At 30.4% G+C, this 14,916-nt stretch overlaps 1 protein-coding gene across 3 annotated transcripts in view; it reads left to right on the forward strand.

Moving 5' to 3' along the window:
• The window catches only part of lin-52 (DREAM core complex component lin-52), an 18,518-nt gene continuing 3,602 nt past the window's right edge, over positions 1-14,916 (forward strand). The window contains exons 1-6 of one of the 3 annotated variants that reach the window (XM_076450075.1): positions 14-108; positions 1,012-1,083; positions 3,239-3,273; positions 7,363-7,432; positions 9,024-9,107; positions 10,488-10,555. In XM_076450075.1, coding sequence (XP_076306190.1) covers positions 66-108; positions 1,012-1,083; positions 3,239-3,273; positions 7,363-7,432; positions 9,024-9,107; positions 10,488-10,555 — 372 coding nt within the window. In that variant the 5' untranslated portion in view covers positions 14-65. The other 2 variants (XM_076450074.1, XM_076450076.1) reach the window with 2 other exon arrangements.

The following is a 14,916-nucleotide window of genomic DNA, read 5'->3' on the forward strand; positions in this document are numbered from 1 at the left end:
TATAGAATTAGTATAAAAATATAGTGCTAGAAAATAGTAATCACACACAATAATTACTTTATCTTATGAATTTTACTAAGGTTATGAAGATGGCGTCTGTAAACGGAGGTAAATTTGCTACGCTGCTAACTAGTATGATTATAAACTAATGATATTGTTAAATTTTGGTTAGTTAAGGCGTGATAACAAGAAAAAATAGGAATTTTAAAATTCAAAGCTGTTAATGTTATAACGTTATGTCCCGAATATTTACTTTAGACCGTACTGACAACTGAGATTCGAACATTGTATACTATAGGTGTTAGTGGTAGAGTACTACTAGTGTAAGTATTACAAATACTAATAGTACTGTATACAATATAGTGTATAAACCCACTGTAGCCTACAGTGTACTGAAGATAAATGCAATGCTATGCCTGTACTGTAGGTGTAGCATTGCACTTCATTTGTCTTCAGTGTATTGTAACTTGGTAACAGTGAAGATATCTGATGAATTAGTTCTTGTATGAGTTGTGTAGTTGAAGTGATATAGGAAATTACCTATATTAATTGCAGGTTAATATTTGTGACTGATATTGGATGTACTAAAGTAGTTTGATTTGGTCAGAATAATATTAGAAATCCACAGATGAGGAAGCTTAGAAATTAAATTGCACAGAAATTGATTTATTTCATTTAAGTTAACTAACAATAAGAAAACATTATTCAAACAAAAAGAATTGTTTAAAGCCACTGATTATAAATAATTATAAGTAACCTACATAATTGTTAGGAACTCGCATAACATTTATTTTTAAAGGATAACAAGGAAGCTTTTGGTCCATGTAGGCCATGCTTTCCATTATAGTAAATACCAAAAATTAAAAGCTAGTCCTTATTATAGAAATACTCATCAAGCTTTTTTTAAAGTTAAATGCCCTTAAATTAATTGTAATTTCTGAGAATAAAAAGATCATTAAGAAAGCAGCACCAAAATACTATGTCTTATAAATGAATCTTTTTATCTCTTAGAGAATATGGAGCCTTCCCTGTTAAGTCAAGAAAAACTTGACCGATCGTCACCTGAGCTGTGGCCAGAACAAAGTAAGTGGTTGCTTTGTAATATATAAATTATTGCAAGTAAACATTAGGGGTATGAAATAAATGTTTAAAATTTAAGAAAGTTCATACATATTACATTGTTTTTAAGATATTTTTGAATGATAACATCTATACATTGCTTTTTGATAAACAGTGTTATTTCTGTATTTGTGCTCACTAAAAGTTTTTAATCATATTAATGTTATGTGTGTTATTTAGGTTATTTCTGTTTTTCCTTTGTCTTATTCTTTAAAAAATGGTATGAGGGATAAATTGTTTTTCTCTTCATTGTGCAACATTTTAATGTTATAATTGATTGATTTTTAACAATAATATCTGAAACTTATCAGCTTGTTTAATATTGAACATTTGGTAATAACTGTTTTATGATATATGTAATTCATAAAAAGTAACATTCACAGGAGAAAGAAATTTTTTATAATATTTACATAATTTAAAAATGACAAAAGAAAGACAAAATAGCAGAAGATCACTCAGTTCATTGAGGATACCTTCTTTAGAAAAAACATGTATATGTTTTTCATCCTCCACATGTAACCATTCATATACCAGTCAAACAAAACTTCTAAATCATTACAATCATCAGACAAGCCACTGCATAAGTTTATAATTGTTATCAAAAATGTTCTAAAAGAAACAAGTTTGCATATAGATATCAAAGCTTAAGTATTTCTTCTAATTTTTAAATTAATATTTTCAACCTTTCCATTCTGCTGTTTTCTTTAGAAAAGACACAAGAAGATGAGTGTGTCTGTTCAGATCTTTATTTCATCTAATTTGAAATCCATGGTACAATCCTATAAGATCAAATCACTATCTAAACATAGTTTAAACTAACTTTCATACATTCATTTAAAGTTTCCCTAAATACAATTCTCAGCTAGCTTATATAAAGTTCATCAAGCACACATACTCTCCCCTAACTTTGCATCCTGAATTTTTATCCAGGTGATTTGCAGTGTTTTCATATTACATTTATTTCTTTACCAACATGCTTCTTTATCTCTCCAATATTGCAAATTTCTCAAAGCAAAACCTACTGTGTTTTTTTCTAACAAGCAAGCTTTCTAAGGTTGTCCCAAATCACTATAATTGTTTTAAAAACTACAGGATGGCAATTACCATGTTAATATCTCAAGTGTTATATATTTTTATTTATGTTTAAATTGGATAACATTACATTACATGACTGCATGCATGTCAGTGATGTTACCTAGTGTGTATAATCATGGTTTGAAATACAGTGTGTCAAATGTTGTGAATAATAAAATCTAGACATACATGAAAATTATTTGTAATATTTTAAAATTATTTAATTTTGTTGTATAAAATGTATAAGAGGGTAAATGTGAAGTTAATTAAAATTATTTTAAGTACTTAATAATAATTAAAAATATATACTGTACACAGAATTAAAAGTAAATTTCTAATAAACATAAAAATGGGAAAATGTAAATTATTCCTTTGTTATTAATTGTGTAGTAGTTTGATATGTTAAGCAGTGTCTTCTTTGCAACTGCTAGTGAATTAACTCTAGCTCAGTTGTCAGAGTATTCACTTGTCATGAGAGATGAAATACAAATATAAAAATAGAACAGAAAAGTTAAATGCCAAATTAGAGATCATCTTGTGACCTTGATATAAGCTTGATCTGGGGGTTGTAAAGTATGGTTGTTTAAAAAAATGCCTACTTGTGGAGTTATTTCTCAAACTTGGTTGGTATGGTACTTACTTGGGAGGAAGGAGACTTGGGGTTCAATACTGAGCAAAAAAATTATTAATAATAAACAAATTACCACAAATGTAAATACTTAATGAATATTGAATGACAATGTTGACTGGAAAGTAATGAAAATTGGCTATAGTTGCTGGCCCAAATATGATAAGTTTATGTGAAAATATGCAAATATTGATGGTGAAGAAACAAGTTTATACAAAATACTTTTTTCAGGTAATTTGAGAGGGAGGGGGAATAAAGCTACTTTATAAAAGTTGTCACTAAACATTTTTGCATACATTTTATTAAATATGATTATTTTGTGTTCCATCAACCAGTTAAGTTTTAAATTGTTGAAAACTATTTCCATGATATGCATATTAATAATTGCTAAATGTTTATAATTTTTTCTTCTTTTAGTACCAGGTGTTTCAGAATTTGCAGCACTAACTTCAGTAAGTATTTTTAAGTTTAACTAAATAATATACTGTGGTTCTTAAAAAAGTATCATGTTTTCTTTGTCTTAGTTCAGAAAGATAAGTTGTTTAATTTACTGAAATATTTGAGTTACGTGCACTTTTAAAGTGATTGAAGACGTTCAGATATAGGAAACCCACCAGTTGAACTACTGAATTTACTTCATGTGGTCAAGTTTTGTTCCACTTGTGAGTGTATTTAGGCTTTCTTGTGGGTAGTATTGTTGGAAACCTAGTTTTGATCTTTTATTTAGTGTTTGTAGTGACAGTGCTGTGTTTAAACTTAGAAATGCCAAAAGGCTGTGTCCTTGTGTCTTCATCACTTTCAGTTGGAACAATTCACTGATGTGGTTGCACATGCAAACTGAGATGGATGACTTATTTTTGAGTATAATATTACCCTCAGTCTAGAAAAATGTCTTCAGAATAAGAAAAAATTCAAACCTTTCTGTTAGCTGGAAGCACCATAAATATCCAGTGTATTTGTTTCAATTTGATTGTCTTTGTTGAAAATAAAAATGGTTTTTCACTTTGTATTTAATGTGTCCAGTTTCTTTTCTGATTCAAATTCAATCAGTCAGAGAAAATCAGTTTTAACTCTTTTGTGCACTTTCCAGTGTTTTTCAAAATATTACATTTATTCTTATCTCTGAAGTTATTAGCACTTCTATTAATACCACAGTTATCTATATAGAGCATTAAAGAAAATTTAAAGTATTGCTATGAAGTTACCAGTTCCTAAGAGTATATTTTTTGTGTTTCATACAGGTCTTGTCAGTCAAATATTACTTATAAAGTGTATTGAAGTTTTATCCAAGTAGCATTTATCTTGAGTGTGTTTGAATAAATGCCCCTTAAACTTCTCTGTGAATAACCAATTGTAATTAATCATAATTACTAAAAAATATAATTTTTGTACAATTCTGTGTGCAGTTTGAAATCAGGTAGTTATGGTAAAACAAATTAAATGATGTATTATGTAGTATTAACTTCCTAATGATGGTTATACAAGTGTAAGATATGTGATACGTTGAGTGAAAACAGTCAATGTGAACAATGATTATTCTTTAAACTAACACTTTAGTTTTTTATCTTTACAAATTTTCAGTTTTTTTCATCAGTATTTCTTAGATAAGTGGCAGCTGTGTAAGAAAAATGTAGAAAAGATGTATTAAGTAATATTTGGTTTAAAGTTAATTCCTAGCTTAGCAATAATAAAAATTATTGTAACAGTTAGTACCAGGTGAGAGAAGAAGACTGTTTAGTGTGTAATTTCACTTAACCCACAAGTTTTACTGTTTACCTGAGACTAATGTTTTGGTTTGTAGTAATATTAAAATATTGTTTTAACCATTCACACTGCAGAAAAAGTATACATTAGTACAAAATTGTAGTTAAATTCTGAAAGGAAAATTCACCTTTCATACAGATTAACTATTTTCTGCAATGCATGTCATTATTCTTAAGGCAATACCCACCACAACGTTCCTGAACACCCCAGTTGGAGAGAGAATTCTTCTGATTTCTCTCTCTCTAAACTAAACCCCTGCCACGTTAGTTTGCATTTGCGAATGTAATCACTTTTTCATGACAAAGCATTTGGCATGGGTTTTTATCAACAGGAGTGTTGTAGTTATTTATTATTTAAGTGGAATTGGCATTTCTAAAGTTATCTTTTCATTTATAATTATACATTATTTAACAAATAATGGGCATCCCTTGAGCTTCTCATTCTTTTGGGTTGAGCACATACGAGGCCCCTTCACTTGTCACTCTGCAGCCATTGCATTGTTATCCTTAGGATCATCCTGTATCATTATTCAGAACCAACATCATCAACTGAATGGTAGTTGGATCTGAGCAGCACTGTTATTCAGGTGCCCATTTCACCATTTTGTCGTGAGATTCATCTATTCACAGATGCACCTCTTCTTATTTTGAAAGCACAGGTCTACCTTGCTTATCAGCATTCTCACATTTCTTGCAGTACATCAAGCAGTGGTTCAACGTTTGTCTCTTTTGAAGGGAAAAATTATCATAATACATTCTAACAATTCCTGGTTGCATCTCAGATTTCTCATTAAGGAGAAATACATTTTAAAGACATTTGATTTCTTACCTTGGATCTTCTCCATTTGGCTCATTCTCATGATATCAGTCTTTTAAAAAGTCATGTTTCAGAAGTGATGAATTTCATTGCAGATCACTTGCCTTGACTCAGCCAGATTCATTTGATGGAATGGATGCTACATCACAAGGTTTTTCAGTGGATATGCTCTGTTTGGGTATCTAATGATAGATGCCTTTGTGACTATTTGGGATTGTCAACTGCAATTGTTTTGATCTCCAATACCTCATCTTCAAGTGTTTACAGTAGATGTGTTCAATCAGGATTGGACAGATTTACATCTGTATGCCTTTCCCCCAGTTTGGCTACTGCCCCGAATTCTGACTATGGTTTGTTCTACTCCCTTTCAAATCCTATTTGCTGCTTATTATTGACCAACTGAAATGTGGTTAATGTTTCTTCAGTATCTGCTGGAATGTCCACCTCTACCTATTTAACAATGGCAGTTTTTGTTGAGACAACCTCAGTCAAACATTCTCCATCCAGATGTTTTAAAACTCTATCTTCATGCTTGGAAGATATGCAGCCATTTGTATGGCATAAGGATTTAACTTCTAAGGTTTCACTGTACTTACCTAAATCTCTTCATTGGCCAACTATGATTGTTTATCAACAACAATGAAATATTTATTGTTAGTGGCATATTCAAAGAAACTTAAACATTCTTTATCCAAAAGTGTCTTATCATATTCTGTTTTCTAACGTGGGTATTTGAGAAGAGGATTGCTTCATCTGTGGTGGCTTTATATAAGGCATTCTTATTCACTATATTTAGGCATTCTAAATCTTGAATGTCATGTCTTTCTCCCACTCTTTACCATTTTTTGTCTTGTTACATTTCTGTTCTATGCATACTCTGTGTATGGATCATGCCTGCATCATTCCCTCCACCTTCTCAACATGTTACTGGAAAAACATTTTCGTAAATTGCAAATTTATTTCCAATAATACTTACCTCCACTCACTCTCTCCCTCCTTACCTCTCCACTAAAATCTGGTTTACGTCTGGAAAAAGTGATTACTTATTGAAGTGGTTATATACAGTATCTAGATAGAGAGCACATTGAAGTAGATGGAGAAATTTGCAAGTTAGAATTTGCCTTAGGCAATTGAGTGTTGTATAAAAGACTGGAGCATGCGAGTCATATGTTGCATACCTAAATATCTGGAGAATGAAACAGGTATTGATGCTGTTCCATATGAAGGCATATTGTCAAGTCACAGAATCTATGAGTTTGTCTGTGATCATCTATTGAAAGTAATACTTGGAAATCACCATCTTCATACACAACATTATGGGCAAAAAGTAGAAACTCTGGAGATAAAGAAATAGCTATAGCATCAGCTGAGTTAAGTATTTTTGGAAATACATTTTCAGTTTAGGAAAATGTTATCTTTTCTCACTTGAAAATGTATTTCCTATATACACTTACCACCTGCACATTCCAACCCATCCTCTGCACTTCCAGTGCACATTTTCTACTTTCTTCATCAGAGAATGAAGTTCATGTATGCAAATGCATGCTAGTATGGAGGTGAGTATCTAGCAGAAATATATTTTCAGGTGAGAAAAATGTTAACTTTCTAAATATAGCTGTTCTTTGGTTCAAGCCTACACTTCCTTGAAATAAAAAAAATAGTGTTTATTTATAAAAAGCATTTTAAAATGCAAGTTGCTAAAATAAGTAGAATGTGTATTTTTAAGTATTGTATGGAAATGACTTTTTTTCAAAAGAAAGCATAATTATACTTATTGAGTATAGAGTAAAAATTCTAGAATTTTACATTTTTTGTCATTCTAATGAAGATTAGTGTTTTAGTTGATAATTATATACTTGCTAATACAGAAGATTAGTAATATCTGTTTGAGTTGACAGGTATAAACGTGATAGTATAAGAAATTGGTGATGGGTTTTGTAGTATTAGTATTCATTTTTTAGCCTGCTAGTGGAGAAAACTCTCAACCAGAATGGAAGGACATAGATCAGGAAGATGTATACATGATGCAAGGTATGTCAGTTAATGATTTCTGTCAAGTCTTTTGATGGTTGCAGAATTGATTCCAGTTGACTAGCACTTTAAAAAGACAACGGGAAATTAATTCAGACTTAAATATTCATAAATACATATATATGTACACTTCTAAAGAACAGTAGTTATTTTACATTAGAGTAACATTGATAATAAATTTAGAAACATTCTTAATAGATTCAGTGTGAGTTTCCAGTTAAAAGGCTGTATAGTAGGCATTTTAAAAATACGTTGTTTGCCATACACTTGTGCCAATAAGACATTTCACTTGATACTAGAGCTCATCAAGCGACTTGGATTACATTGTGCAGCCTTTAATAAAACAATACTATTTATAAGACAGTATGCTGGTGTACAGTACCAGCTAATGCACTGTGGTATATGTGTACTTACATTACCTGTCCCCCTTGCATTTATATTAATTATAGCATTGAGTGCACTATATTGAAATTATTTGGAATTAATAAGACATATGACAACCAAAAAACAGTGTGAAGTCATAGTGAAAAGACATGTCACAACTCCATTTTGATATTATTTGGCTTTTCATAGTTACTGCGATGCCATCACATACTGATTGATTTTGGGAAGGTGTGTAACAGCTCTTTCTAGTGGAACATACTTGTACACTTAAACGGTATATCTACATATATCAAAGTTGGTGATATTTTTAGTAGTTAATGGCATTGGAAAACAAAGGAATATAGATTGATTTGGGGCATGGGATGGATCCAGAAAGACCTGCAGCAAGCTATATTCCACTTTGGGAACCAGAGTTTGATGTATTGTAACAGGTGAGAATATATGAACAAAGGGCTTAGTGACCAAAGCTGTCCATGTGTTTGAAGCAACAGTTCACACTATAATCAAGAAGAATCACTGTTTGAAAACAATTCAAACAAAATGTGAGTCATATGTTGCATACCTAAACATCTGGAGAATGAAACGGGTATTGATTCTATTCCATATGAAGGCATATTGTCAAGTCACAGAATCTATGAGTTTGTCTGTGATCATCTATTGAAACTAATACTTGGAAATCACCATCTTCATACACAAGACAGATTATGGAAAACAAACAGGGAAGATTCATGTACCTTTGATGTTGCAATCTTATGATAGTGCCATTTGCAATGGAAACTATGCCATGCGGCTTTTGTCAGAATGCACTGTCATGGTGACATGGATTATAACAAAATGGTGAGGCTCTGAAATCAATTTTGTGTATTCAACTCCTTTGTATTCAACTGTAGATTGTTACAGTTGATTTAATATATTTTCTTTAGCTTCATTTATATATTTTTCATTCCAGTAACGAATATTTTCAGAGTATTTTTGTTACTTAAAATTGTGTTTTTAGTCTTGTTTGTTTTTTTAATTGACAGTTTTCTGCTAAAGCTTTAAACTGTATATAATACAAACTTTTGTTACTAAATATTATAAGTACTAACACTACAGTCTTTATCATCATAATAACCTGCATCTCTGTGTTAAAAGTAATATTGGAAAAATTAATGTTTTATTTTTATTAAACAGTTTAATTAATTTAATTATTTATTTTCCTTACCAGGATTTGGAAGTCTGACTGCAGCAGCTCTGATAGAAAAAGTCAAAGCTTTACAAAACTTGGCTTATCAACTGGGTGTTGAAGAAGGTTTGTAATTATACCTATATTAGCTTGTATAAAATTGGTGATTTCATCTTCTAGCATAAGAAACCACAGCTATAATATTGCGTGCTATGTTTCTTCACATTGTAACATTATTTTTATTTTAGCTTATTAGACTTCAGGCTTATTTTTGTAAAGAAACTTAATTTATGGAATTGTTTTTTCATTGTTGCTAGGAAGCCTGTGATTCAAATTGTTCTGTTATATCCTGTTGTTTATTAAACATCTCACACCTGTAAAAGGCTTAAATAATTTTACTGAAAGCTTGTGGATTAATTAAAAAATTAAAAAAAGTAGTAGTGATAATCCAAATAAATTACTTAATAGAAATATGAGTACTCACATTTAAAACCTGAAAAATATACCACTAGTTTTTGATTTGGTATTGCATTTCCACATTTTATCCATTCCCAATTATTTTATAGTTTTATTAAAGCTATACAGATAATTAGATATAAATCATATGTTTAAACAATCAAAACTATGGACATCAGAATGTCACGATATGAACATGTAAAATAGGTTACATTAATTGTAATATATGATAAATACAAAACAATTAACATCTATGTAATATGTAATACACGTATAATATTTGTTATAAATAATGATACTCTTTTTTTTTTTTGGGACATTCTGACTGGACACTAGTATATTTTTTTGAAGGCCTTGATGTGTAAATATTTTTTTTTATTTGATAACTTAAGTACAATTTATTTGCTGATGGTGTGTGGAATAAAAAATGGTCAACAGTATATTTTGTTTCCTATCAAGTATCGTTTGGTAGGTGGTTAAAACGTTTATTAATTTTTGAAGCAAATTATAAGGTGTTAAATTAGGAAGGGCATTTTGCAAGAGCATTTGGTCGTTTTCTTCCATTATAATTTCTATGTTAAGATACATATCAGTTTATAAAAAAGAAGAGTGAGAGAGATTCTAAATCTAATGTCAGAAAACATTTTTGCTGTGTGTATCTTTGTGCATTGTCATGAGTAATTGCATTAAAAAAGGGACTTTGGTCCCTCAAAAATCTGATAAATTTTAAATCTTATTGGTAGAATAATTAAAATGAGAATAAAAATACAGATAAAAGATTGGGAAAAATTGTTTTTATACTGTTTAGATTAAATATATTTGTTTTTTGTACAATATAAGTTGATTACACAACTTCTTTCAACATTAAATTTTTTGATTCATCATGTTTTAACCCTTAAATGGCAGCCAACATGAATTGATGCTGCTATTTACAACATTCCTGCTGTTTAAGGGTTAATCTGAATTAATTTCAGGAATCAACACTTATGTTAAGATTATTTAGCTTTTTATAAAATTAATTTTGCAATTAGTAATTTCATTTTATTTTAGCAAGAGAGATGACTCGAGGAAGGTTTCTTAACATCTTGGAACGAAAGAAACCCCAACGAAGAAAATAGGTTTTCTGTTTGTTCTTTCTGAAATTTCATACCATCATTACAGTTTTAACATACCTAGAAAAGTGTTTATGAAATTACTAATATTTTAGTATTGTGTTTGATTTGAATTGAAACTAAAGAATTTTTTAAAATACTTCACAGTTTCTTCACATGATACAATGTGTCTTTTTTCTTTCTAACTGAATATTAAGTTAAAAAAATAGCTTGGGTGTTAATTATTGTTTCCAATCCTTATTTACTATGCTGTAAGTATTGATACTTCTAGACAAAAAATTTAAAACATCAAAGCTAAATTTTAAAATATTTAATTGTTATGAATAAATGAAAATTATCATATAACTTGTGAAGTCTTCTAATGTTTGCGGTGCACATTGTGTTCTTATGTGACAGTTATCTCACAGACTCTCGAATCATTTTGATGTTTAAGTAGTATGTAAGGAAGGGTTTTTACCTTCTTAGAACTAAATAACTAATTTTAGAGATGTATAATACATTGATATATGTATGTATGTATTTGTCATTAGATATTTTTTATAGATTTTAACTTTTAGATAGAAACACCAGTTTGATGAAAGAGCATTTGTGTTGAAGAACAACTACATTTATTGAAAGCTGTTGAGATATTAGTCTATGATACCACCTCGTTTTATCTAGTTTTAATTGTTTACTGGGAAGAATATTCGTAATACTGCAAAGGTTAAGATTTTAAAGTAGCAGATAAATTTAGTATGATGAACAATTTTATAGTTAAAATATGTGGTTAACAATCAAACCTGTGACATCTCATTTCATAGGAGAGGACTATCTTCAGGCATGTTGATAACTCTACCTTACCTGAAGTTATCCACTCTTTTGGACTGAAACTTGCAGTTTTAATTGCTTAAAAATTTCCATCATATTAAATTTGTATGATGAAAACTGAAAACATTTTGGATGGTAATGTAAACTTGTATGAGTTTACAATTTAAACAGATGTTTTGAAATTATAAATGTGATGTGCATTTATAAGTTGTAGATAATGTTACAAAGATTCCTATATGAACATTTCATCTTGTTCAGGAATGTGCAGTGATTTTATTTTGATAACATCAGATTAGGTTTCTCATTACAAATGTTTTCCAGTTTCACACAAAATGAAATGATTAAAATTATTAAACCTTTGTTTAGTTAGGTATAATACTGAAAACACTCAATGAAATAGATACAGGAACTATCAATTCCTATTTATTTACCTTGTGACCAAAAAGCCAATATGCTAATTTTTTAATATGATTATCAACTCACATTATAAGCATAGTCAATACTTATTGAAATACATATTTGTTTTTGTTTATATACAATATAATATTGCTGACAATTCAAATTGGAATTCAATGTTTTTAACAAAATGGAGACCTTTGATACAATGATTAGCATGGTTTTTATTATTTATTACTTAGTGTTCCAAACTCAGAAAATAATTCCAAACATACTTTGTAACAGATGTAGACACAGTGCAATGGTGTAGATGTATGATACTTTTGAAATACAAAGGTGGTGGTTGCTCGTTGTGTGGTTCATGTAGTAAATATACCTAATTTAACTGTTTTTTGTACTGACTTGGAAAGATATAGAAAAATATTCAATGGTCTTGTGCAAGCATTTTTAACCTTTAACAAACAAATATATGTTTTTCTAACTGTTATAAATTATGTACATAGTGTAATCATTCATGAAAAGTACTGTAATACTTTACTTATTTCTCAAATTGAAGGGGAACAAAGATGGAATAGTTTCCACTGTTAAAATAAATCAAATTTTTCCCACTTTCAACAAAAATCAAGTGTGTAGGGGAATATTTCAATACTGAAACTTCACTGATTGACTTAGCATACATGGAAGCAAATGTGTAAAGTTACAGTCGAACTAATTTCCGTGTGTCAAATGTAAGACTCATCTGCACTGGACATGAGCCAATAACGGTCTGCAGTAGACATAATTTGGAAATGTTCAAATGACTGGAAATAAATACAAGACCTGGCTTGGGCATTTCTATTGGACATAGTAAACATGGGCTGGTTCATTACAAAACAATTGTGTTTTGATAACAGTAGCTCTGATATTTGCAATGTTGTTAGAATATACACAATTTACTGCAATCTCAGTTCTATTTCTTTATGAATTCCTCCTCTGATCTATTTTACTTATTAACTTTTAAAGTTCAACATTATTATTGTGTCTCAGCAGACAGACATACTGTTTTTCTATTGTTTCATCTTTATTTTTCCTCTAAACACTTTAAAACCAACCTCCACTCCTTCATTTCTTGGTGGATTGACTTGAAACTGGTAAGATTATATCTTGGTCCAATATGCCTAGACACCTTTTTTTCTTTAGGCCTTTTTAAGGATTTTGTGGGGTTAAAGGCCAAACTACTCAGAAGTGTATATTTTTGCCTTGTGTGTGGTCATATTTGCAGCAATCAAATTAAAATTAACACAAATATAAATTTTCAAGGGATCAACACACTGAAACAAAAACATTGGAGTTACTCATTTTGAGTTTTTTTTTAGTATAATTTTGGGATTTTTGGTCAATTATTTGGCCATACTTTGACTGATTTACATTAGGTTTGGAACAAAGATACTTTTGTAACAGTTGCTCAGCGTATTTTAGATAATTTGTATGGGATTTAGTAAAAGAAATACTTTCTTTCAGGTCCGAAAAAGAGATGTTGGACAATTTTCTATTTTTCACCGTTTTTCTGGTATGAGAGTTGGTTATATTTAGATTGTGTGGCGGAGGAATGTTGCATTCGTCTGCAAATGTTTGACTGTTATTACATTATTTATGTTAAGCGTTACTTAACATCATCTTTATTATTATTAAAGTCCATGCCTGGGATGGCCAGGTGGTTAAGGCACTTGACTCATAATCTGAAATCGCAGGTTTGAATCCTCGTCACACCAAACATGCTCGCCCTGGTGATGAATGGCTGCCTTTCTTCCAGTCTTACACTGCTAAATTATAGATGGCTAGCGCAGATAGTCTTTGATTTATAGCCCATATTATGTTGATTGGGACAGTTTCTATTGTAGCGAAGCGAAATCTCCTGTTGCTGGTGTGAAAACACTTAACTGCAGTACTTCTAAATAAATAACTCGCATCCAGTCTATATGATCATGTAGGCTTTATCTGTATCAGTCGTTGGTAAAATTGGTTTCTAGTTTGCCTGGAATGCTCCATGCAAAGTTGTTATTGAGTCTTAATTTCGAACTAATTAGTAACCGATAAATGGATTAATTAAATTCAGTTTACAGTAGTAGCAGTACATTGTACACCTGTTTCATTATATTTGTGGAGTTTTTCTCGTTAAAGAGTTACAAATCGTGCACTAACTGTGCCATTTTTTTGAACGATTTAATACGTATATTGTTTCTGAAAGGGAAAAGTTGCAGGATTCGTTTGGTAGCTAAAATAATCAATGAACCTGACGAAGACCGAAGAAGGTCGAAATGCTGTTCGCTCCTCTGGATAAAAAATTTTCTCAACCCAAACCAGCTGTTTTTACATGTATATTTTTCTTTGACTGATTTACATTAGGTTTGGAATCACTGATCACCAATGCACCATTATTTCGATTGATTCTTTAGCCCAATAATATTTTGAAGATCGTATTGAGTCACGATAAATCATTTGTAATACAAAAGTTAGCTTTATCAGTCTCGAGTTGTTCTGAAAAAAACAAAACGTCCGATAAGCCTTGTCAAGATAGTGTAGTGTTTTGTTGACCTTAGTCCTATAAATCCGCATGTAATGAAACTATGTGTTTGTTTCAAACGTGACGTGTTGTTAGCCTTCTTTTTTTATTCAGATATTGAGTTATATATCTGTCAGGTGATGAATTGATAATTGAAATATATGAGGACCTCATATACAGCGTTATAGTTTCATAAAACACAAAATGTATTATTTTTTATTTTCCAGAATCTAAACTGAAACATTAAGTAGTAAATAAAATAAATAAAGTGTTATATATTCTGCTTTAGAAGTTGACATGTTGATTTCAATAGAATGTAACAAAATTAATAATGAAGTGAAACCGAAAGAACTTGTGTTCTTTCGTCAGAAAGAAACAGGTTCCGTTCACCCACGGCAGAAATTGAATTATGAAAGGTGATGAGTCTAGATTTAGAAGATTAGTGAAAGTTGTAGCTAATACTTTTTACGTGAGGTGTTGCTGAGGTATATTTTACTTCAGCAGGTAGTCCGATGTGGTTTTACTATAAGAAAACACACACACTCTTTTACGTACCACAGTAATCGTTTATTTGTGTAGGACATCAAAAACATGTAGCGCAGATGTTATTAACTTATTGAGA

Source organism: Tachypleus tridentatus, chromosome 8 (genome assembly GCF_004210375.1).
Source record: "Tachypleus tridentatus isolate NWPU-2018 chromosome 8, ASM421037v1, whole genome shotgun sequence".
Classification (NCBI taxonomy): domain Eukaryota; kingdom Metazoa; phylum Arthropoda; class Merostomata; order Xiphosura; family Limulidae; genus Tachypleus; species Tachypleus tridentatus.